Source organism: Schistocerca serialis, chromosome 6, assembly GCF_023864345.2.
Source record: "Schistocerca serialis cubense isolate TAMUIC-IGC-003099 chromosome 6, iqSchSeri2.2, whole genome shotgun sequence".
Classification (NCBI taxonomy): Eukaryota; Metazoa; Arthropoda; class Insecta; order Orthoptera; family Acrididae; genus Schistocerca; species Schistocerca serialis.
The window spans coordinates 102,096,736-102,121,187 of record NC_064643.1 but is presented as its reverse complement, the minus strand read 5'-3'; the positions used below and the strand labels follow the sequence as shown (position 1 = coordinate 102,121,187).

General features: G+C 40.1%; 1 protein-coding gene across 1 annotated transcript in view; it reads right to left on the bottom strand.

Moving 5' to 3' along the window:
• Positions 1-12,661: 12,661 nt before the first annotated feature.
• Positions 12,662-24,452, bottom strand: part of LOC126484662 (peptidyl-alpha-hydroxyglycine alpha-amidating lyase 2-like) — a 179,069-nt gene continuing 167,278 nt past the window's right edge. The window contains exon 8 of the mRNA XM_050108254.1: positions 12,662-19,827. Coding sequence (XP_049964211.1) covers positions 19,711-19,827 — 117 coding nt within the window. The 3' untranslated portion in view covers positions 12,662-19,710. The remainder of the gene's footprint in view (positions 19,828-24,452) is intronic.

Sequence of the window (24,452 nt, the reverse complement as noted above, 5' to 3'; positions counted from 1 at the left end):
ATTAGGCCTAAATATCCGTTTATATTTAACAACTTCGTTGTTGTACTAAAGCGCCAAATAATTAACCACGCTACAACTGCATTGTGCTACTTCCGGAAATTGTGACAAAACAGCTTATGAACCAGATGTAGGACGAACAGCTCCATCAGTTTGTCGTTAACTGCTCCAACAGACATCCAGGTTGGTCAGTGTTCCCCCTATAGAGGGTAGAAAAAATATAGGAGATCAGTCTTACATAACGTGAACCACATGCTGGTGCAAATAAATTATTTAAATCCATGCAGCCTTCACCGTTCGTTTCAGTGTTAAGGTTAGTGTGTCAGCAAGACACAAGCAGTAAATGCCGCTACCAACACCTACTGATATTGCTACATACATCAAAGCACACGTTAAATATATATATATATATATATATATATATATATATATATATATATATATATAAAAAACTTGGCAGGGAACGAGTTCTGAACACTTTAAAAACTGACAATGTGTCGGCAGTACCCCTAAAACCGAAGATTTCACAAGCGACGTCTGACCCACGATGTAATAGATTTTTCCTTGTATCTTTCCAACAACAAAAAATTACTGCGAAAAATTCAAAGTGCAATACAACAGATATTAGAGCAACAGAGTCGAAATCAGCAGTTTTAAGTGGTGCTAAAGATTTGGAAATGGAAGTTTTCATGTTAGAGGAACCACCAAGTCCCTCTAGCGCACCGCCAATGGCCATGGACTTCCCATCACGTTGGAAGAAGAAAGCGAAGGTAAATTTCATCATCCAATAAAGGAGACATTATAGCGGTATCTAAACTCTATCGCATAGAAGAACTTAAGCTCCCAGCACAGACCAGACCTGCGTGTGTATGCCTTCAAAAGGCACATTTTAAGGCTCCTACAAGGCCGTCACCTGCATACAAATTGGGACCCAAGAGGAGAAGAAGGTAAGAGAGGAGTGGCAGAGTTCGTCACTGACACACTTTACTCCTCATCTCTCACCCTAACTACCGTACTACAAGTAGTGAAACGTCCCCCTAGAAAAAATTTATGAGTGATTGTGCTGATAACATCTTACGTTATTTGATTTTCAAACAACTGAGCAAAACTGAACGTACTCAGACATTTCTCTCTTTACTTATTCTGATCATCACTAAACTGACACACAATATTTTTAGCGCAACGCAATCTGACTTTCAATAATCCCTGCAAAAGAATGGCCCTGACTAACAATGACCTATACCTTTCATGAGTCACTTACCTCACAAAATTCTTCGTTACTCGAACTAGTGCAATACAGCGAGCGCCGATACTGCCAGATAAATAAAAGGTTCTAACTACTGAAGGCACTAATAACTGATAGGCATAGTTAGCAAATGTAAGATTTTGATAGAGAACAAACCATTTATTTAACTTAATAGTGTTGCGCCGGCCAGAGTGGCTGTGCGGTTCTAGGCGTTACAGTCTGGAGCCGAGCGACCGCTACGGTCGCAAGTTCGAATCCTGCCTCGGGCATGGATGTGTGTGATGTCCTTAGTTTAGTTAGGTTTAATTAGTTCTAAGTTCTAGGCGACTGATGACCTCAGAAGTTAAGTCGCATAGTGCTCAGAGCCATTTGAACCATTTTAACCTTAATAGTGTTCAAAAGTAATTATATATATATATATATGACATCAGTCTTACAAATTTACTCTCTCTAATGGACACACGTCCAGATCATCCGCTCTCAAAACTCCGCCATCTCACTCCCCACATCCACCACTGCTGGCGGATCACCTCCAACTGCGCAACGCTACGCGCTGTTAACAGCCAACTGCCCAACACTACAATAGCGAATATTCCAACAATGCCAACCAGCAACAGACTGCACACAGCACAGCCAGTGATTTTCATACAGAGTGGTACGTGACGTTACCAACATAAAAACCTAAACAGCCTACTTACGGTAGTTGCTGTTACAGTACATGGTGTGTTTCCAATTATCTCACGCCAAAGGAACCGCCGGACAGTGAAGCGGTCTTGGAGCCGAGCAGCAGCCACCTTCCCCCACCATTCCTTACAAATTGCTCTATGGGGCTGTAACTGCATCTGTCCCAAGGATTGAGGGCTGGAAAATCTATTAAGGTCATAAAACATACGACCCCTGAACAAAGGAGAAAGGATGTATTTTGCGCAGCATCGAGATTCCTTTTCCACCTTTGATATTTCGCTTTGCTCCCCTGCTGTCGCATATTCTGGCAACTGGGAGGTGGAGACGACCTCCACTCCAGCGGCCACTTCCCAGTTTGTGTACACTAGTGAGCAGAACCAGAAACAAATCCATCCAAATGGATGCTGAGCAAGACAAATTGAATTCTCCACAGCCAGTGACCAGAAACTGAGCACCGATACAGCGTCCAGCATTGTAATGTGATCCACTCTGCCACCGACGATTCTATACCAAAATATTCCGGTCATTATAGCAGGCAACCTGTCCGTTGGTGGAACCAACAGAGTCGTTCTGAACTAGGGGACAGGCACGCAGCAGTGTGAAGATTCCAGCGCAGAGGACATTGAAGCCTTTCAGTCCGTCAGAGCGGAACCTCAACGGATATTTATGGAGAGCAAGAGGCAATCGCGTTGAAAGTGTCGCCGCTTCTTCTTCAAAGCAGGTAGCATACTGTGTTCCAAAAATGGACAGCTTAGAGAAAAAACGCGACACTTTCTGTAGAACCTATAAGATAAATAAATAAATAAAACAAAATATTAATTATTAATTATGTATTATAGTGATTGGTTGTAATTAATATTTGTTTATCTGGAACGTGGACGTTTAATTATTTGGTATCAGATGCTTGACAATGGTTTTTTCGTAAGTGCAATGTTATTCGTAGTTGACCATGAAATAAGACTCAAATAATAGGACTTCGTATTTAAATCATTTCCAAAGACTTCTGCGGTAGGTGCAGACTCAAAATGCAAATCTCAATATTAGAATAATTTGCCAGCCATGTCAATACGTCGTACAGAGGTGACTGTCTACTAAACATAAAAAAGTTTACACAGTTAGTTAGATATATTCAACGAATAAGCCTACAGTTAAATAATTCAACTTACTTTCATAAATATAAATTCTTTACAGAATCGAGTACCTAGTAAGATTGCAACTCGCAGTGTTCTTATGTAACATCAAATACGGCGGTGTGCCAGGTAATAAAATACACGTGCTTCCAGCCTCAGCTATTCTACAAGACCTCCTCCTTCTTAATGAAACATAAGAGTGACATAATTGTATTTTGTTTTATCAGCGGCATAGCGCTGCAGTTCTGTGCCATAGTCTTTATTTATTTGTCAGAGATTAATTATTTAATTAAGATTTCGCGTTTCCGAGGAAACTCACGCACGGCATGAAATGTGCCTTTATATTGCCCCTTGAATTGCGAGGCGAAAGGACACACCTGCAGGCGAGCAATTCACCTAAAGGCACAAGAAAATCTAAGTTATCTACAACATACATTATACAGTATATTATATACAAAATTTGAATGACGCGCGTGCGCCGTAAAAGTTCTTATGTTGGCATAATAGAGTGCGCGCATACGCAGAAGCGTCTATGTGACTCCGGCACTGCCGTTATATAGTAAATTTACATCACGCGGCACAGTATTACAGTTCATATTGTTCGTGTGCGCGCGCGTTTCTTAGTCGTTGAACAAAGAAAATATTCCACCAAGATTACATATGAAGAGTACATTCTATGACAGGTAACTTAATTTTAAAAGTACAATATTTGTTATAATACAATACAACTTTAGATTGTTGATTGTTCTTAGTTACATAGTATTGCATTGAAATGCTTCAAAGAAAAATGTCTTTTTGTTTCAGGTGCATTGACCTATACACATCGTGTCGTTATTACAGTTTATATTCATCTGCTGCACAATAATTTTTCACAGGTTAGTGTCGTCGTGGTAAAGTTTTTTGATCACAGGAACATCGCTCTATAACAACGTGATTGATACATAAGCATGTCCATTTCCTATTTCCATTATAGTCGTTGTGATGCAGTTCGTTGTGACAAAAAGCATTGTTTATTACAGATCAGACGTGACCCGTCGAGTAATTGGTCCATATGTAGTTCGTTTTCGATATTCCGTGAAAGCTTGGTTGCAGAACCTCGGACGGCACATAGCTGGCGTCGATCCTTGGACAGACCAGGTAAGTGTGTCCGTCACATTTCGAGAACATTCCATTCCCTGAAGTTCCAACCAAAATTCTTCCACTCGTCGTCTTGTTGTCTGGACAGGCACGTTGTGACCATTTAATCCAGTTAACATCTTGAAGTTAGGTACTGTAGTAATGTCACTAGACGATGCACCAATTATGCACTTCACATTTTCAGTGTTTCTTTTAAAATATAGCCCACCTAAATGTTCGTAGTTACTTATCAAAGAAATCGTTCATCGCGTTTACAAAGGTACGATGCACGATGAATGTCATTAACAGTTTCTTTCACATAGGTTTCTGCGTAGTTGCAGACTTAGTAATGTACGTTAATGTTCGTGAACAGTCGTTCACTATGCAATTTTTTAAAAAGTTTTTCACATTTTGGCACTCGTTATCGTTCAAATTTTCACATAGTAACAGTTACATTATACATCATTTTTCAAAAAACATAAATAATCATACATATACACGTCACATATTTTCTTAGCATAAACATAATACAGTTACACATAAACATGTTTACATCATCATTACATAGCTATAAATTATTACATTGTGTCACATTTGATTACATGAATTGCAGATATTTACTTTCTCTTTAACGGTTTTGCTGGGATTTTATCGATGTTTTTTGTGATGTCATCTGAAATTAAGATAGGTTAGACACAACATTCATTACATCACTAGGCAAGACCAGGCGTTTTCACTACTCAATAAATATTCTAAATAATAAGAGACGGAAAACTTAGATTCCTCGCGTTTTGTGCGTGTGTGTATAGTGTCTGTGTGGCCTTGGCTACTGGTAGATGCTTTTCTTGCTGAGAGATGTGCGTCTAATGTATTTCTCGAAGTAAAAGGTCCCTTCACAGATGACGTCTGTCGGATCGTCAGGTGTCATACCAAGTTAGTGGTGCCTACAGTCACAAATGTTCCGTGAAAAATTAATATATCATTCACTGCTACGTAATCATAAATTTTACCTTAATATTCAGTCTTCTTGGTAGTGCCGCGGCGTTGAAAGAAAAGTTCTTCTGTCTTCAACTGCGTCACTGGTACAGCTGAAATGAAAATTTCTATACTACTTATAATCTATGTAGTAATTTGTTTTAGTTCTTGCCACACAGCAGGTCGTTGAGATAACGGTACGTTATATGTCTTGTGGTAGAAGATCTTGTGAGGCTTAACTTCAATCTTGTACACATACATGTTGATAACACCTAATCGTTTGGTAAAAACGTGTACATATTTGGATAACACTTCCTGTAGTTTTATACGTTCATGTACACTGAGAGCTGTAGCTTCATTTATCCCATGATCAAGCAATGTTTTCAAGTCCATTAGCTCTGTGTCAGATGAGTGTGTTTGCATGTCTTGAATGTCTTTGTCATGTACTAACTGAACCTTGTACCCTGTACAGTGTTTGTCATGCTTTAGAGCTCTCCTGTCCAAATCAATAATAATTACACTGCCTTTATCATTTAAAATACATTTACCTTTGGAGAAGTCTATAATGCAGTCCTTCTCGCTCATAATATCTAATCCTAATATGCAATTTGTCACAAGGTTTTGTACAACCAGGAATGGCCATTGTACGGTTCCATTACCTATCTTAATGTTTACAAAAACTTGTTTCTTAACCCTACGTGACTTATTACCTAGAGCAGTAGTTATTTTACAGTTTTAGGCGGGAAACTCAGGCACAGGCTCCAATTCACACATCTTTTTATAGAAATTAAAAGACAAAACGCTCACAGCTGCACCTGTATCTAAGATAATAGTAGTTGGAATCCCACCTACTACACCAGTAGTAGATGCTAAAACAATTTCATTTGTGTTTGAACGACATTGTGTACTGTCTTCCAAAAGTTCATCTGATATATTCTCATTGTGGTTGTATCTTATAAATAAAACAGGTAGTTTTTGTTTAGAATTATTAGGCATATCAATATTTTTTTGTTCAATGGTGGTGTCAAATAACTGATTAACATTGAAGTCGCCCCCCAAGAATTCTTCAGCCACGACCCAGGGCATAGAAGTGACAGTTTCTAGTTTGTTGGATTAGCATTTGTATTAGGTACTGACACAGATTGAGGTTGTATATCAGGTGTCACTTCTATTATATTCACATTCGGATATTGCCTGTTGTGATCTCCAAACTTTTGCGGTTGTTGTTGCTGTTGCGCATTATGACTTACCTGTCGGTCGTAAGGTATGCTCCAATTTTGTCCTGGTGGCTGCTGTGGTATAGCAGTGTTTGAATGAAAGTATTGATCGCCAAGAGTCCATCCTTGATGCTGTCTTGGCTCGTAGTTATTATTATTTCTATTTCTGTTTGTGTTTTTGTTGTTATATTTGTATCCGTTGTTGTTGTTGTTATTACCGCGGTGCCTTTTGTATGGATTGCCGCATGAAGTGTTATTACTGTTGTAACTGTTGTTTGTATTGGAATACGCGTGTTGATTTTGATTTCCGTATTGAGACGGCATGTGAGTTTGCTGTTTTTGCTGTACCGCGTATCCAACTGTGGGCGCGCCAGAATTGAGTTGGCAAGCCCGCGTTTTTTGCGTACCACTAATATAAACATTGTGGTTGCTGTTTTGCCGCGCGAAGCGCTGATCTTCTAGTAACATGTCAACCGAATCTAAAGCTGTTAAAAAATAATCTGGATCGTCATCCGGAATATGTAAGAGTTTTTCTTTAATGTTGAAAGGCAATTTGGCCTTCAACGCACGGAGTATATCACGTGTTGCGACTGGTTCGTCCAAAAAGTGTCCCATGTTCAAGTATTTTTCAAAATATCTGCGTAAGTTACCATTTTTACTGTTAAAAGTTTCAGGTTCTAAAATTTGTCTTCTGAGTCGCTCCTGGACGGATTTCGACCAGAATTTGTTCAGAAAGGCACGCTCAAACTCACTGTACGTGGTACATACGTCAGCTTAACTGTATGCCCAGACAGCTGCATCGCCTTGGATGTAACCGACAATATATGAAATCTTTTTCCGGTCACTCCAAATGCATGGAAATGCGTTACTAAAAGATTTAAGAAAAATCACCGGATGAATGGTTCGTTTTTCTGGGATAAAAGTCTGAAATTGCCTGTGTTTTATTAAGCTTTCTTCTTCCTTTGCATTATGATATGGGTTTGTTCCACTGTAATTACTGTAATGTTCAGACGGCGAGTAATTACGATAATGTTGCTGTGGTTTACTATGATAATAGCTTGTGTTTGTGTTTGCACGTCGTGGTATGTGTTGTAGTCGTGGTGTGTTTTGTTCTTGTGTGTTTGTCGTGTGCGGTATGTGTGCGTCATACTCGTATGTATATTGGTTTCTGAACTGTACATTTTGACTGATATTTTCGTTACATTTAGGCTGTGGTTGATCGGTGAATTGTCTCATGGGTGCAGTGACGGATTGTACTGCGTCACTAATCAGCTGTTTGTTATTAGTGATGTATTCCGCTACGGAGTCGTGCACAATTGTTGGTAAATTTTCACGTATGCATCTATCAAAATGTTCGTCTTTGTTCTCTACCCAATCATGAAATTCTTAATTAATATTTTGAAAATGAGCTGTGGCATCAGATTGTAAGATGTCAGTCAGGTGTTGTTCAACATCGTCAAATTTATTCTGCACGTCAGCATTTCGTTTTTCAAGGTTGTCGTGTACTGAAGGATATGTTTGAATTTGTTCAGTAAGAGCTTCACACGTGACATTAAGGTTTTTTACTTGTGTCTGTAAAAGTGCTACGTCATTTGTAGTCTTTTCTTGTATCGTATTAAGCTTGGAAAATTTCGTACTGAGTTCAGTCATCTGTTTGGTCAGTGTGGCGTCTATAAGTTCCACACGCTTACATAAAGTGTCATTACCTGTCTTGATTGCTATGAGATCAGATTTAATTTCGTCATTTTGTGTCTTTAACTGTTCATTTTGTGTCTTTAAGGTTGCAATATTTTCTGCGTTTTGTTTCATTAGCATTTGTAGCATGTTGGCAATGTTTACTGTTTGCAAGGTCTCTGCCCCCGCCGCGACATTAGACGTGACGTCATGTATTAACACGGGCTCTGACTGAGACTTTGAAATTTTTGTGGTGGACGGCCTATTGTCAAAATTTCCGTTAGCACTTGCGTCAATATTTGATGAATCGTCACTACCGGTTGCTGTCGTAAAGTCATTTTCAAACATTTGTCTCTCGTCCGAGTCGGATTGCGTCTGAATAGTATGTCTTTGCTGTTCCATCTTTGCGTATTGTTTTCTAGTTATGACCATGCCACACGTAAGATATGCTTCGAGAAAATAAAGTTTGACACTGGTTTTAAAATAAAATGCAGTTGAACATGAATCGCTCGTAGCAACAATGGCTGTTTGTTAATTTAAAAATGTAAGCTGAATATGGGATTATTGTTAATGGCTGCTGGCCATGTTACAACGTATCGTACAGAAGTCGGCCATATTGTACACTCGTGTATAGGTATTGTTGCAGAAATTATTGTTTAAGGAAAAGCACTGAGAATGAAATTTATCACTGAAAACTGCTACGCGCGAAAGAAATACTACAGAATCTACTGAAGAGCTAATACACTGAATTATGAGTCTGGTCAAGCCTGCCAATGCACAGATGCTGCGTCTTACCTTATTTTGCTGGAAGATTCATTGCGTCTTCCCGCAAAATTTTAGAATTGGAAAATATCTTCAGATTTTTGTTGTATTTCATATATTCAAGTCCAGGTCTAGAAAGTTGGTTTTTCACATGAAACAAAGAGAACAATGTAACAAATGACATAATAACAAGTCCGACACGCAGTCGCCGATATAAAATAAATAAAATAAAATATTAATTATTAATTATGTATTATAGTGATTGGTTGTAATTAATATTTGTTTATCTGGAACGTGGACGTTTAATTATTTGGTATCAGACGCTTGACAATGGCTTATTCGTAAGTGCAATGTTATTCGTAGTTGACCATGAAATAAGACTCAAATAATCGGACTTCGTATTTAAATCATTTCCAAAGACTGCTGCGGTAGGTGCGGACTCAAAATCTAAATCTCAATATTAGAATAATTTGCCAGCCATGTCAATATGTCGTACAGAGGTGACTGTCTACTAAACATAAAAAAGTTTACACAGTTAGTTAGATATATTCAACGAATAAGCCTACAGTTAAATAATTCAACTTACTTTCATAAATATAAATTCTTTACAGAATGGAGTGCCTAGTAAGATTGCAACTCGCAGTGTTCTTATGTAACATCAAATATGGCGGTGTGCCAGTTAATAAAATATACGTGCTTCCGGCCTATTCAACAAGACCTCCTCCTTCTTAATGAAACATAAGAGTGACATAATTGTATTTTGTTTCATCAGCGGCATAGCGCTGCAGTTCTGTGCCATAGTCTTTATTTATTTGTCAGAGATTAATTATTTAATTAAGATTTCGCGTTTCCGAGGAAACTCACGCACGGCATGCAAATGTGCCTTTATAGACCCGCCCATCATGTTGCAGGACAGTGCTCGGGCACATATGGCGCTAGTCCTGACTGATTTGTTCTCTCGAAAGCGCTGGGAAGTGCTGCACTGACCACCACACCCCCCGGACTTAAGCCTTTGTGGCTTCAACTTGATTCCTAAGACGAAGCAAGCATATCATGGCATTCGCTTCAGAACTGTTACAGAGATTTACCTCACAATAGGCTGCTCCAGTAGAACTATTAATACATCTGGCGTTGCTAAGTGCATCTCATGACTTCCACATTGCTAGCAACGGATCATATACAATGTTCGTGACTGCTTTGAAGGGCAGTAAAACTCTGAAGCAAGCATCTACTTTGTATAAACTACGAATAAATAGTTTCCACTGTTAAAACCCCAACCTTCTTATTTTTGCTTGTGTGCAGTTATATAGGCCGCTAGACATCAGAACTTTCCATCTGTTTTGTAGAATTTATGAGCTATAATTGCAAATATATATTGTGTCGTGTTCTTTCCTTTTCTTATTAACATACTTTTTGTAATTTGCATTTATTTTCATTTTGAGGGAAGAATGCTCTATTTTATGACTATTTCAGGTTCTTTACTAAGTTTTCATGATGCTTTCCCTGCATCCGTGCAACTTTGGAACTACTTGACAGAAATCTCACACGAGCGGCAAGACAACTCGTTATACGAACAAAACAGCATACGGGTGTGAGTGTGTCTAAAAAGAAAGAAAAGAAAGAAAAAAAGATAAAAACACGATGAACCACGAAGAAATTATCCATATGGGACGGAAGATGTGACGTACATGTACAGACGAGCAAATGACTGCAGTTTCAAAAATAAAGAATGGTTTATTCAAGAGGAAGAGTGTCACAAATTGAGTAAGTCAAGCCGGCCGGGGTGGCCGAGCGGTTCTAGGCGCTACAGTCTGGAACCGCGAGACCGCTACTGTCGCAGGTTCGAATCCTGCCTCGGGCGTGGATGTGTGTGACGTCCTTAGGTTAGTTAGGTTTAAGTAGTTCTAAGTTCTAGGGTACTGATGACCTTAGAAGTAAAGTCCCATAGTGCTCAGAACCATTTTTTTTGAGTAAGTCAATAACATGTGGTCCACCACTGGCCCTTAATGAAGCCGTTATTCGGCTCGGAATCAATTAACAGAGTTGTGGGATTTTCTCATGACGGATATCGTGTCAAATTCTGTCCAACTGGAGCCTTAGATCGTGAAATCCCAAGCTAATTGGAGGTCCCTTCCCATAATGATCCAAACATTCTCAGACGCGGACAGATCTGGCGAGCTTGTAATAATTTGTTTGTGTGTCCATGTACGCCACATCTTCCGTCACATTTGGATAATTTCTTCGAGTTATGTCGTTTTAGACTGTATAAGTATATAGAGGTAGGTATGAAGTAAATGTATTGCCGAAGCCCGGGGTAGTTTTTGATTTGGTAATGTGTAACGAAGTTTTCATCGAGTGCCATGTTTCTAAGAACAAAGTTATTACTGTTCGTTTGTATCGGAGCCGCTAGATTACGATGTCCACGGTTTCTGCCAGTGATACATATTCGTCAACCAATGGCAAGGATGCAAGACCCAGTTTCTTGTAAATTTTTTCTTTTTTGAATGACGACTTTTCCAAAACTTTCCTCTGGATTTTCGTTTGGCCCTCTGTGAACTACATTCTGCTTCGGCACACATTAGATGTGTGTCTCCAAGCTCATGGAACGACTACCTGTCCTGAACTCTGAACGGTGCTAAAAGCCATCATGGACGCATCACAGACGATTGTGTATTGTTTTTCAAGGTAGTCTCACCAACACCGACATGACAGATGTTTGTTACGAAACGTAGCACATTACTCATTCAAGACGTTCTCTCACCTGAAATATTCATTGCCGGACATTGATTCATGTCGCAAGATCCTCACTTCACCAGTCTGTAGCGCTTTTATAGCTCTGACCCTGGAAGTATAGAATAACCTATGTTATGTCAAACATGTAATCCAGCATTAATTACATCTTCCCACGAAGCATTTTTCGATGGATCTATATGACATCTCATTTTATGTGGGCGACGTCAGCTCCAAATGGAGCTGTCAATGGGATTATTTCCTCTATTTGCACTCTTCGCCTGAAAGTAACTCTCGTAGTCTTCTTTTGAAATATTGTCATTTGTAACGTGCTTGTCATTTCTCTCTAGATTAGTAGTAATTTTGTGCCGGATTGTTTACGAAAACATTTCTGATGTGATAAGCGTGCTTTCTTTTAATCTAATCCAACTTATATCGCTATTGCTTCACATCAGGCACTGAAAATGCCATGTGAAGCTCCACCTAAAATATAGTTAGAGATACGTATACTCGGGTCTGGTGCTTTTTCTTTGCCCTTATTCCAGCTTTGATTTCAAAATGTTGACTGTGACACCACAGAGACAGAAGAGAGAGAGAGAGAGAGAGAGAGAGAGAGAGAGAGAGATAAAGAAGAGAAAGAAAGAGAGAGAGTGAGAGAGGGCGGTGACATCTGTATAACTATCACTGATACTAAACACGAAATGTAAAGTTTGTTTTGCATAGTAATGAAGATGACGTTCTATAACTGTATCGCTTCATCACTGTAGTTTCCTCACTTCTTAACTTAGTTTTGTCATGTAAATGTGGTACACGTTTTTACATAGAATACGGCACTTTCAAAGTTCACTAAAATCAATTATTCTTATAAACCAAGAAAGACGTATGAAAATGGAGCGCATATAGGTGTTAGAGACAAAGAGTTACCTGGAAGATTTGGAAACCAATGAGCCATGCCTAAGGTACCAAAGTTCCATTTACATCTCAGAGTTTATTATCATTTGTAAAGCACCTCGTTTGTTATGTCATCTCTGGAATCCCTTCAGACGTTACTGATTTTACGTATGCCAGTGATATTCAGCGATTATAGGAAACGTGGACATGGGCATCGTATACAACTGAGAAAATTAGAATTTTATATTCAATATTGTTCTTTAATCGATAAATTTATTTTCTAGAAATCGGTACATAAATATACAATAAATTATAGCCAATTGGATCACCAAATCAGACATAAATTCATTTCTCAAAAACTAAATGTTTTTTGTAACAAACGCCTTAATACCTTCTGGTTTCTCTCTGCCATTAGGAATTACGTCCTTCACGTATTTTCAGAATGTAACATGAAATCAAAACCATCAAAACTGACAGGAACGTGTAATAAGAAGTCAATAGTTCTTAAAAATAGTTCTTTTGCAAAAGTCAATTGTCATTAAAATAGAAGAATATAAACCGAGTTTATTAATAGTTAGAACCATCAGTATCAACACTAGGCGTCTGTAAAGATACGTACAAAACCAGTGGACAGATATAACATAAAGGAAAGTTCATTTGTATATCAGCAAAAGCTAGTCTTCATGAGACAGTGTGAAAGTTTTATTTTAAGTAGTAATAACATTTTGTTGTTACATCTGACTGTTCACTGTTCTGAAAATATACAGTCGTACCGCTCGTATATTCCCCATTTGTTTTATTAAGTCGCGACCTGACGATGCAACATAAAAGTTCACCGAAAGGCCTCGAATCTGAAAGACTTTTCTTCCTTACCTTTGACTTATGCATATGCATTTCCCTCCTAGCGTCCTCTGTAAAAATAAAATTCTACGTTGTCAAGAATTAAGGTGATTTTATCGTGCAACCCACTATTTTCTGAGCTATAATAGGACAATATATACTTCAGTGTTTTCCTCCTGTGCTCAGGTTTTGTGCAGTTGCTTCTGTTTCATCGACTACTACATAGGACACACAAAATAGGTAGGATGTGTTCTAATTAGTAACAACAGCTCTCTTTCTCTAGAGAGAATTCTTGGATCATGTGCTACTCTGATAAAATTGTGTAATCATGAACATGTGGCATCTCCTGGACTGTCGGGAAACAGGTAGTGACAAACACATGCAGTCTACGAAAAGTAGGAAGACGTCACGTATTAGGAATGTGGCCAGCTTAAAGTGTACCATCTCGACTAAGAAACTGCTTAACGATCACTTCTTGTGACACGAGAGAAGATACAGAGAATTCTTGCGTTGTTAGCTGTTGCGCAGTGAAGTTGATTATGAGCGAACGTTGTTGTTCATGTCGAAAGTAGTAATTGCGTTCTGTCACAACAATGAATTAGATTTTGTGTTGGACCCGACAATGCTAGTAGCAGTTCTCCTTCCCATTTGCGTTTCTATCTAATTGTTGGAAGGTGATCGGTATTCTACAGACGGCATAGGCTAACCCGCCGTGGACATTACTTATGGTCAGCTCGAAAGGCAGTGATTGCTTCGAAAACATAAAACCAACACTGGCGATCGAAGTTGTGCTCTCATATCTGTACCGTTGTAACTTCCAGAAACAAAGAAGTGGAGAAACATGCCAAACTTTCCACAAACACACCTCATTTAAATTCAGTAACTTCTAAGTAGGTGGGAAAACAACCTGTGAGAGGAAGCCTATATATTAATATTTGATTTGACGTGAAGATCCTATGATTTAATCGAAACAGTAATTTTTATTACTCTGTCATTCGTTTTCATTGCAATTTTTGATGTCGTTCCTATGTGAAAAATCGTTTGAAACATGAACATGTAGATACAATTTACAGTTTGTGCCAGACTGTATATAAGTTTAAAGCACCATTACCACTCTCGCTATTTGTTCGGGAGCCTATATTGTTTCTACGACCTAGTTATCATATACAGATTTTCGAATTTTCGTCGTTTCTGAATGTAAATATCTCCAAAATGTTTACAATTTCATGCCTTTTTCGTTTACTTTTCTTCTTTTGGAAATATAGTAGCTAGAAAACGCAATTCTCTTATCTGCGTAAAATGAGATGTTTGCTATTTTCGCGTAGTTAGGAAAATTCTGTCATATTTATGTAGTAAGCTGAGTCGTCGATTAGATAAATGAGCGTGAAATCCTTCGTAATGGGTTGAGCGTACAAACCGACATGTGATCAGATATCCGCCTTTGTTAATTTTGGAATACAGAAACCAGCAAAGACAAATAACTGCATTGAGACGAAAAAGAATAGATTAACAGAAGAGGTTAAAGATGATGATGAATTTAAATGGTTGGCAGAGATAAAATTACTAGCACATTACAATAAGAACTGGAGAACGGTTTCAGACTAATTGAAGAAATAATGGCCCAAAGGATATAAAACAGTTTTTCCAAGTAAGAAAATATACAAATAGCACTTCATGTAACTGCAGTTGAAAGGCGACGGTTGGGACCTCTCTCCTCTTCCATAAAACGTCTGCAGAACGAACTACGTGCAAACAGAAAAGTTACCCCAAAGATAAGACACGGCAGTGCAACTAATTACGAAACTCAACAATAACGTGATGTTGATCTTACACATTAAAGAAAACTGCGTTGTCATTGTATCTAGGAAAGACAATTGACGCGTGAAAGGTCCAGCAAGAAGCATGGTATTACACAGAATCTATCGCAATGGGGAGTTCTGTTTCATAGTGGGCGATCTCAATTTAACTTAGGTTCAGATCCAATTGTTAAGTAGTTAAATAGACATCAGTACACTTGTAAATAAAACTAAGAGCGCATCAGCTATCACTAACAAATTCGCGTGGTCAAAAGAGCCACTGAGCTGTAAATCTAACAACGCTGTTGAAGATGGAGACAGACTTCGATAGGTCCCAATTCCACATGCTGCACGTACAGGTGTAAATTCTGGATACGGTAAACTCAGACATGCGAAGAACGACTTACGATAATATTTTGTGCGTCTCATTAATTCCGTCGAATTCCGTGTCTGTTTTAATCGTGAGGCATATTGAAATAAACCAGTTACGGAAAGTATTTCATAAAAATAGTCTTTGATCAAATCACAAACTTGTTCAGAAAGCTGTGTTTCTATTCAAGTGAGTACTGAAGAAATATGCTGACTGTTTCTGTTGTACGATCTAATGTTCAAATCTTCTTCTTTGGTTGCAGGACATGTGGCATATTTTGGCGTTGATTCTAAGAGCAGCATACAATCTCTATACGCTGACGCTCACGCGCACGCAAATGCAAACGCACGCACGCACACACACACACACACACACACACACACACTCACACACACACACACACACACACACGCACACACATGCAAGATATGTCTTAGAAAAATTGTGATTCTTATCTGTTGCCCTGATTTTTGTTCTATCCTGAATTATTTCTGTTTGTAAGGCAGTATTTTAGGCCTTCATGAATTTCTGTTACTCAGTTGTTTCGTATCTTTGTCGATTAAGTTCAGATTTTGTAATTGTAATTGCTATTTCCTGGTCGTATCTGCGATTTTCTTTCGTAATTTTAGAAAGTCGAAGAAGAGGATAGTGTTTGTAGCGACATATTTATTTTAATGGACACGACAATCGTGTTTAGTATACTAACATTAATTATTGTATGTTTTGTTGTCAGACCGGATCCAAATGTGGGCCTCTGCCGCCATGAGATGTGCCGGATTGGTTGCGATGGATCTCCGCTCACCAACAACACAATCCACAGAGGCTCTTGAGTCAGGTTTTCCAGAAACCATGTGGCTTGCACGAAAATTATATCGCTGGCTATAATCGCGGCAGTACCGCTAGTTGGTTTTGGGACCGGCGCTTTTCGGGTCATTATCTCTGTAATTTTCTTTCCCCGCACAATGTTACCATTTTGGGACTGTATATTATCCACGTTCGATAGACCACGCGATGCACAAGAGGCATTTTCAAGGTTTTGTTTTAGCTACTTCTTGTGCCCACATTGCTTTTATTCTCTCAGAATGGGCTCTTTTCCGCTCGTCGGACCAAACTGTTACACTCTTCTTCGGTTTCTCTGCTACACCAACTGCCGAGTTGTGAATTTTCTATCTAAAATGTTTTCAGTGTAATATATCAAGTTACGTTATTTCTGCTTCTTTCAGATCTTCTTTTAATATGTCAAACCATTTTATTATTTCAATTTTAGCTTTACTGCGGGTTTCACAGCGTTCTCTCCAGTCCTTTAAGATGCCCCTAGAACCTAGGTTTTTTTTTTTCGTACTCGAATAAATGTTGGTTTATTTTTTAATGTCTTTATTTACTCTTAGTTTGCGTGTTTCTTCTTCTTCCTCTTGTTCTTCTAATTCTTCTTCTTCTTCGTCTTCTTCTAATTCTTCTTCTTCTTCGTCTTCTTCTAATTCTTCTTCTACTTCTTCTTCTTCCTCTTCTTCTTCTTCTTCTTCTTCTTTGGCCCTACAGCCTGTGATGGGTCACGGCTTCCTCAACAGTCTTCCTCGATACAGCTCGGTTTTCTGCTTTTCTCTCCCATCCTCGAATTTCCACCTTTCTGACGTCAGCCAACACACTGTCCAGCCATCTAGCTCTCCATATGTCATAAACAGGGTATTCTCTGAGTTTTATCAGTTTTCACTATATCTTTCTGTTGTATAAGATCTTGTATTTCGTGATTGTAGGGTATACTCCAACCCTCTGCCTCTCTCATGGGCCCAAAAATTTCTCGCAGAATTTTCCTTTCACATGCCCGTAGGTTATTCAGATCTGCTTCTATCATCGTCTACATTTCTGACCCATATATAACATCTGGTCGCACAGAGGAATAGTATATTCTTAAGTTGGTTGATTTTGAAGTTAAGGAATTCTCGAGTATCTGCAAGTTTGCATAACAGGCTGTCTCTTTGTATCCTTTCTCTAATACATTGTCTCATATTATTATCGCTGGTTAAGAGGACACCTAAATAATGGAAGCAATTGGCAGATTTAAAACAATCATCAGAGGCCTTCAGATCATGTGTTCTTCTTGCCTTAGAAATGGGCATTACCGTCTATTTGGTCTTGTTTTCGTTTACTGTAAAATCAAGTTTTGCTCCTTCTGCTTCCATCATTCCGTACATTTCTTTAAGGGTGTTTATATCTATTGTTACAATTGCACATCTCTGAAACAATTTCATCATTATTGCTCTCCTTGTATACTTTTTGTATCAGACTACGTGGTGCTAAGTTGAAAAGCACTGCAGATACGCCATAATTCTATTTCAATCCATTCGTAAAGTTAGTTCTTGGTAATTTTCTTGTTCTCTTTTACTTTTGTCTTGTGCCCATTGTTAACTCAACTAACTTCCTTATCACAAATGCCCAATTTAGTACAATTTTGAACTGTTAATACTACCTAAAACTTGTGTAAAATGTGTTCTTTCTTCGGTGTCATTGGATCCTAATATTTTCGTGATTACCTTTCGCCCTCTCTTTTTTGTGTCCCTCTTTGTGTTGAAAATCTGTGTTTCATCCCCATATAGACAATCTGGTTTGATGACTGTGTTGTAGTGCCTCAGCTTGATGTATTCTGAAAAGCTCTTTTTTTTTGCTTTTGTAAGCCTGAAAGGTGTTTCCATTTTGTGACAACGAATTTCAGTGCCACTCCTTCTCAGACCGATTTCCTGGATAGTTTCGTCTAAGTATTTGAACAGAGAAATTCTCTTCTTTTTCTTATATTTGATACTTAGATTTTTGGATTGCAGGTAGTCGCTAGATATATCTTTTGTTTTTTCAAATAGTGTTTGGACCCCTATTCTATCTGATGTTTCTTTAAGAATTTGTATTGGTTTTTGAGTTATTTCTTACTACTGGTTCTTCATGATTTGATTGGTTCGTCAATTTTAAGCTCTGCTTTCAGTTATCTCCGCTCTTGGACAACTGTTTCTAAGACATAGTTGAAAAGTAATGGGGAGAGCCCATGACCCTGTCTCACTCCAGTTTTAACTTCATAATGTTCCGAAATTTCTGCTCTGTATTTCACCTTAGATTTTTGTGCTTTTTAGTGTTTCACTAATAACTGCCGTGGTTTTGGGTTCCAAACCTTGTTACTTCAGAATCTGGAGGAGAGACTTACAATCCAATGGATCATTTTTGAAATCTACGAAGATACAGACTACTTTCTTAGTGTACATTTTTTTAGCAACCTCAGAATTAGTTTCATAACTAAAATTTATTCTGGGCAAGATCCATGTGGTGTGGAACCTGGTTGATATTCACCAATTTTGCATTCACGTTGTTGTTGTGTACGCTCCAGGAGATATATGTCGTGACAAAAACATACCTCTTAAAAACAGTACTTAGTTCTCCCTGTAACACATGATTCCGTATGCGGTGAGGTGTCGAATCGATAAATTATAAAATCGTGTGTTTTGTCTTGCGACTGCGACACCCAGTCGAAAGTCACAGCCAGTGGTACTGACACAAACTTTCAGTTTGTTCTCTAAAACGAGGTCATTTTCCGTCCGTATTTCGGAGGATTACTCAAGTTTGATATTACTTCGACAGAAGCTTTCGCTCACTTTGGGGTGGTTTCCTTCTCAAAGGAAAGCACTGCGCGTTCAAATGGCAATTATTTGCTGCTGTTACATCCAACGCGTGTTTTTTTCCAAATTTGTGTAATCAAAAGAAGATACAGGATTCTAACATCAAATCGCTAACGACTACATCGTAGTAGAATGCACGCATTCTTAGCAGATCACGGAAAAGAAGTTTTGGTTCACCAGTAAATAACACCGTCAGCTTGAAGCAACAATTCGAGAAGTTATCTACCCGGCATGAGCAGGCGAAATTTGCAGCACTTCCGAAGATGAATAGTAGGAAAGGTGGTGAAATTTTGCTTCGAGTTGTCGGTGTTATTCGACTGATAACGAGAGATAATTTCGTCAGCAATACGCGATATAAGAAACCCGAATTTTTTCCCCTGAGGATGAGCACCACTTTACGAAACTTTTGTGTATTAATAGGGAAGAAATCTTAGGAAAGGAGTTAGTGTTGACGGTTTTTTCCCGAAACGTACAGGTATTTTGTGCGTTGCAGTTGGTCACGTCCGGTTGTAGCCGGCGTATCGAGTGAGGAGAAGTTGCGAGAGTGGTGGAGTTTTAAGCTGGCCGCTGAGGGGTCGAGGGCGGTGGAAGGCAGAGACGGGGGTGGGGACGCGGACAGATGCCGGCTAGAAGTGCGGCAGCGGCCGCAGGTCGAACTTCCAGACGCGTGGCGGAGACAGCTCGCTGAGGTAGAGGGCGCTGCCGTTGGGGCACGCCGCCAGCGCGTGGGGCGTCTCCAGGCCCTGCAAGCACAGAGAGGAAACATACAGGGAAACTGTACCGTCATCCAACGAATGGAGAGCGGAGGAAGCTTAAGAACTCATGCGACACTGACGAAAGGGAAACTGTCGCTACACTGCAGAATGGTTACATATAAGGTGAACGTTAATAAAACCGAAAACTGCAGGAATGGACTCCTGACTGAAAATGGAAGAAGAAAGGTCCTATGAACATGCCGCGGTAGATGACGTTGACAATGAAAGTCCCTCTGAGCACGTATTGTGTGTTCCTTGTGTGTTGCAGGCTTTGTGATTGACGTAGCAGAATGGTCTGGTATTCATATCGGAACAAGCCGAGATGGTGTTTATGCGCAGACAAGCAGATGGAAACGGTCGAGAGGCAGCACTGGCTGTGCCAAAAATGCACTACTGGCCATTACAATTGCTACACCAAGAAGAAATTCAGATGATAAACGGGTATTCATTGGACAAATATATTATACTAGAACTGACAAGTGATTACATTTTCACGCAATTTGGGTGCATAGATCCTGAGAAATCAGTACCCAGAACAACATCCTGTGGCCGTAATAACAGCCTTGATACGCCTGGACATTGAGTCAAACAGAGCTTGGATGGCGTGTACAGGTACAGCTGCCCATGCAGCTTCAACACGATACCACAGTTCATCAAGAGTAGTGACTGGCGTATTGTGACGAGCCAGTTGCTCGCCCACCACTGACCAGACGTTTTCAATTGGTGAGAGATCTGGAGAATGTGCTGGCCAGGGCAGCAGTCGAACATTTTCTGTATCCAGAAGGGCCCGTACAGGACCTGCAACATGCGGTCGTGCATTATCCTGCTGAAATGTAGGGTTTCGATGGGATCGAATGAAGGCTAGAGCCACGGGTCGTAACACACCTGAAATGTAACGTCCACTGTTCATAGTGCTGTCAATGCGAACAAGAGGTGACCGAGACGTGTAATCAATGGCACCCCATACTATCACGCCGGGTGATACGCCAGTATGTCGATGACGAATACACGCTTCCAATGTGCGTTCACCGCGATGTCGCCAAACACGGATGCGACCATCGTGATGCTGTAAACAGAACCTGGATTAATCCGAAAAAATGACGTTTTGCCATTGGTCCACCCAAGTTCGTCGTTGAGTACAGCGTCAAGGGTAACCGCAGCCATTGTCTCCGAGCTGATAGTTCATGCTGCTGCAAACGTCGTCGAACTGTTCGTGCAGATGGTTGTTGTCTTGCAAACGTCCCCATCTCTTGACTCAGGGATCTAGACGTGGCTGCACGATCCGTTACAGCCATGCGGATAAGATGCCTGTCATCTCGACTGCTAGTGATACGTGGCCGTTGGGATCCAGCACGGCGTTCCGTATTACCCTCCTGAACCCACCGATGCCATATTCTGCTAACAGTCATTGGATCTCGACCAACGCGAGCAGCAATGTCGCGATACGATAAACCGCAATCGCGATAGGCTACAATCCGACCTTTATCAAAGTCGGAAACGTGATGGTACGCATTTATCCTCCATACACGAGGCATCACAACAACGTTTCACCAGGCCTCGCCGGTCAACTGCTGTTTGTGTATGAGAAATCGGTTGGAGACTTTCCTCATGTCAACACATTGTAGGTGTCGCCACCGGCGCTAACGTAATGTGAATGCTCTGAAAAGCTAATCATTTGCATATCACAGCATCTTCTTCCTGTCGGTTAATTTTCGCATCTGTAGCACGTCATCTTCGTGGTGTAGCAATTTTAATGGCCGGTAGTTTAAAATCTATAACTGCAAGAAGGGGTTCCTGACTGAAAATGGAAGAAGAAAGGTCCTATAAAAATGCCGCGGTAATGATGTTGACAATGAAAGTCACGTGTTGTGTGTTGCAGGCTTTATGATTGACGCAGCGTACTGTAAGCAGGAGAATGGTCTGGTATTCATGTCGGAACAAGCCGAGATGGTGTTCATGCGTGGCCAAGCAGATGGAAACGGTCGAGAGGCAGCACCGGCTGTGCCAAAACAAGTACTCTCACAGACGCCATCGACGTCCCACAACATTTCAAGCCGCTTCCCTGAAAGAACCCATGATTACACAAACGCTCGAAAAGGGCTCGATAGTTTGTAGTTTTTGTCTGTGAGGGTACTTGTTTTGGTACAGCCGTTCCCATCTGCTCGGCCGCACACAAACAACATCTCGGCTTGTTCCCGACACGAATACCGGACGATTCTGCCGCTTACAGCATGCTGTGTCATAACACACAGCCTACAATAAAGGAACACACTGCACGTGGTCAGGGGATCATTCGTCAGCACCATCCACCGCGCCAACGATCCATTTCCGGACACGTTCACAGGACCTTATTTCCCTCCATTTCTAGTTCCTAGTTCGTCCTTGCAGTTTTTTGTTTTATTAATGTTCACCCACTATATTTCTATGTTGATCATATGAACAGTTTCGGAGGTGAACCCTCGTCTGCAACAAACTCTGTGTTTAACTAGTTGAGTACCCAGCGTTGCCCGGGTATGTCTTAGTTCCAAATACTATTATTCCAATTTCCCCTTGCCCCCCTCTCTGTCCATCTCCTCCTCACCCCTCTAAAACCCATCTCCTACTTCCCCATCTTTTTCCTCCTCACCCCCTACATCTCCCTCTCACCTAACCTCTTTCTCTCTCGATCTCTTACGCTGGTCTCTCACTAGCCACCTTCTCCTGCCCTCTCTCTGTCCATCTTCTCTTTCGTTTCTCTATCTCCTCCTTCCCCTTGTCCCTGTCGATCTGCTCTTTTCCCCTTTCTCCGTACATTTCCCGTCCCCCTGTCTCTATCTCCTCCTCCCCTTTATTTGTGTCCACATCCTCCTTCTCTCTCGCTGTTTGTCCATCTCCTCCTTCCTGCTTGTCTCTCCTCTTCATTACCCTCACCCCAATAGGAAGTTGGTGCTTCTTACAACCACAGTGTTTCTTTCCAAATAATAAGTACTGTATGTATCAAAATTGGTTGTAATCTATCCACGGGCTTAGCATCAGCTTTTCATGCGCGGACTCGCCCGTGAACGCACACGTCACATGTATTTCACATATATTATCATATTTCACACATATTTGTACACTTATTCCACCTGTATCTCCAGCGAATTTCGCACGACAGTTTCGCTTTCAAGGATCTGAATGTTTATGAGTTAATGTTCCTGAACTATGTCCAGTACAATGATATAATTTTGCAAGCACATTCAGCGGTGTGTGTCTGAATACTGCCTACAATAGTTTTGCGAATAGAGTTAGTGGCAAAGAATCAATAAAATAAAACTTCACTAATGACGCATTAGTTTTTCACGCATCTCTGTGTTTATGGCGTCATTTTTCCTTAACTATGTGTAGTACAATGATATAATTTTTCACTTACAGTGCTATATGTGAATACCGTCTGTAAAACGTGCTACGAATAGAGTCAATACTAATAAGTAAGTAATAAATGAAAACTTAGTACCTGATGTGCAATATTACTGCATGAAATTTGAAAATGTCGTTAGCAACAAACATTTTACCTTTCGTCATTTTGTGGGGGGTGTGAACGAGATAAATTTTCGTAAAGGTTTGAAGATGTATGTGAAGTTGCTACCCGCTAAGTGTTCTCATTCTCAAGTAATGGATGACTATAGTCCAGTTATTTGCATGCGGAGCGCTACGTTCATTTTCCACCCCACCCCCCTCTTCTTTGAAAGATAGATGATTCTAACCCTTAACAGCGCTTCCGTCCATGTAGCAAGTGATTTGTGTACTAACTTTGGTTGCAATCGATCCAAAGGTTTATGAGTAAATGTTGAACATACATGCATACATACATTTTTGAAATATTTATCGATAGGGATTATTTACAGAACATGCATTTCTCCGAACTACACCAAACCAGCGGCCTGAGGTTCCTAAGAAGGCCCGCTGCGTCGCTCAGAGGTTTGCCGTGTTGCCTGCCGCAAGGCGCGAGAGGAGAAACCAACAGCGCTTCGCGTAACGAAGCGAAGAAACACCAAGAGAAGTGGAAACAGTGAGTTCAGCTTTTTATTTTCAAAATCTCGATGCTAGTTTTCATCGAATTTTGAAGGCCACAGACGTCGATCTACAAGTTATTCACTTCATTAATGTACGAGGGTAAGTCAACTACTATCCGCAATTTACTTACATCTATGTTTACTTTGGTAGTACTGTAGAGTGACGTTGATGACGCATTCTTTGTTTATTTGTTGTTATATCTTTGCAATTTTCGAGCTGCTAGGTTAGTTTCGTTATCGCTGCCGTGCTGTTAATCATGGCTGCCCCGCTGTCTATTTGCAGCAAAGAAGAGCAACGTTTAGTGATCCGTTTTTTTGTGGTCGGAAGGCGTATCAGGGGCCGTAATTCACCGAAGACTTTCGGTACATACGGGAACAGTATTTTGCCACAACGGAGTGTCTAGGAGTGGATTGAAAAATTCCAAAATGATCGCACAAGTGTTACGCACTATGAAGTAACCGGACGACTGTTTACGACACAAATGAAGAAACCACTGAGCGTTCACGTGAAATGATTCTCTTGGGCATACGATTAACTATTGACGAAGTGGCACAGCGTCTGCAAATTAGTCACAGTTC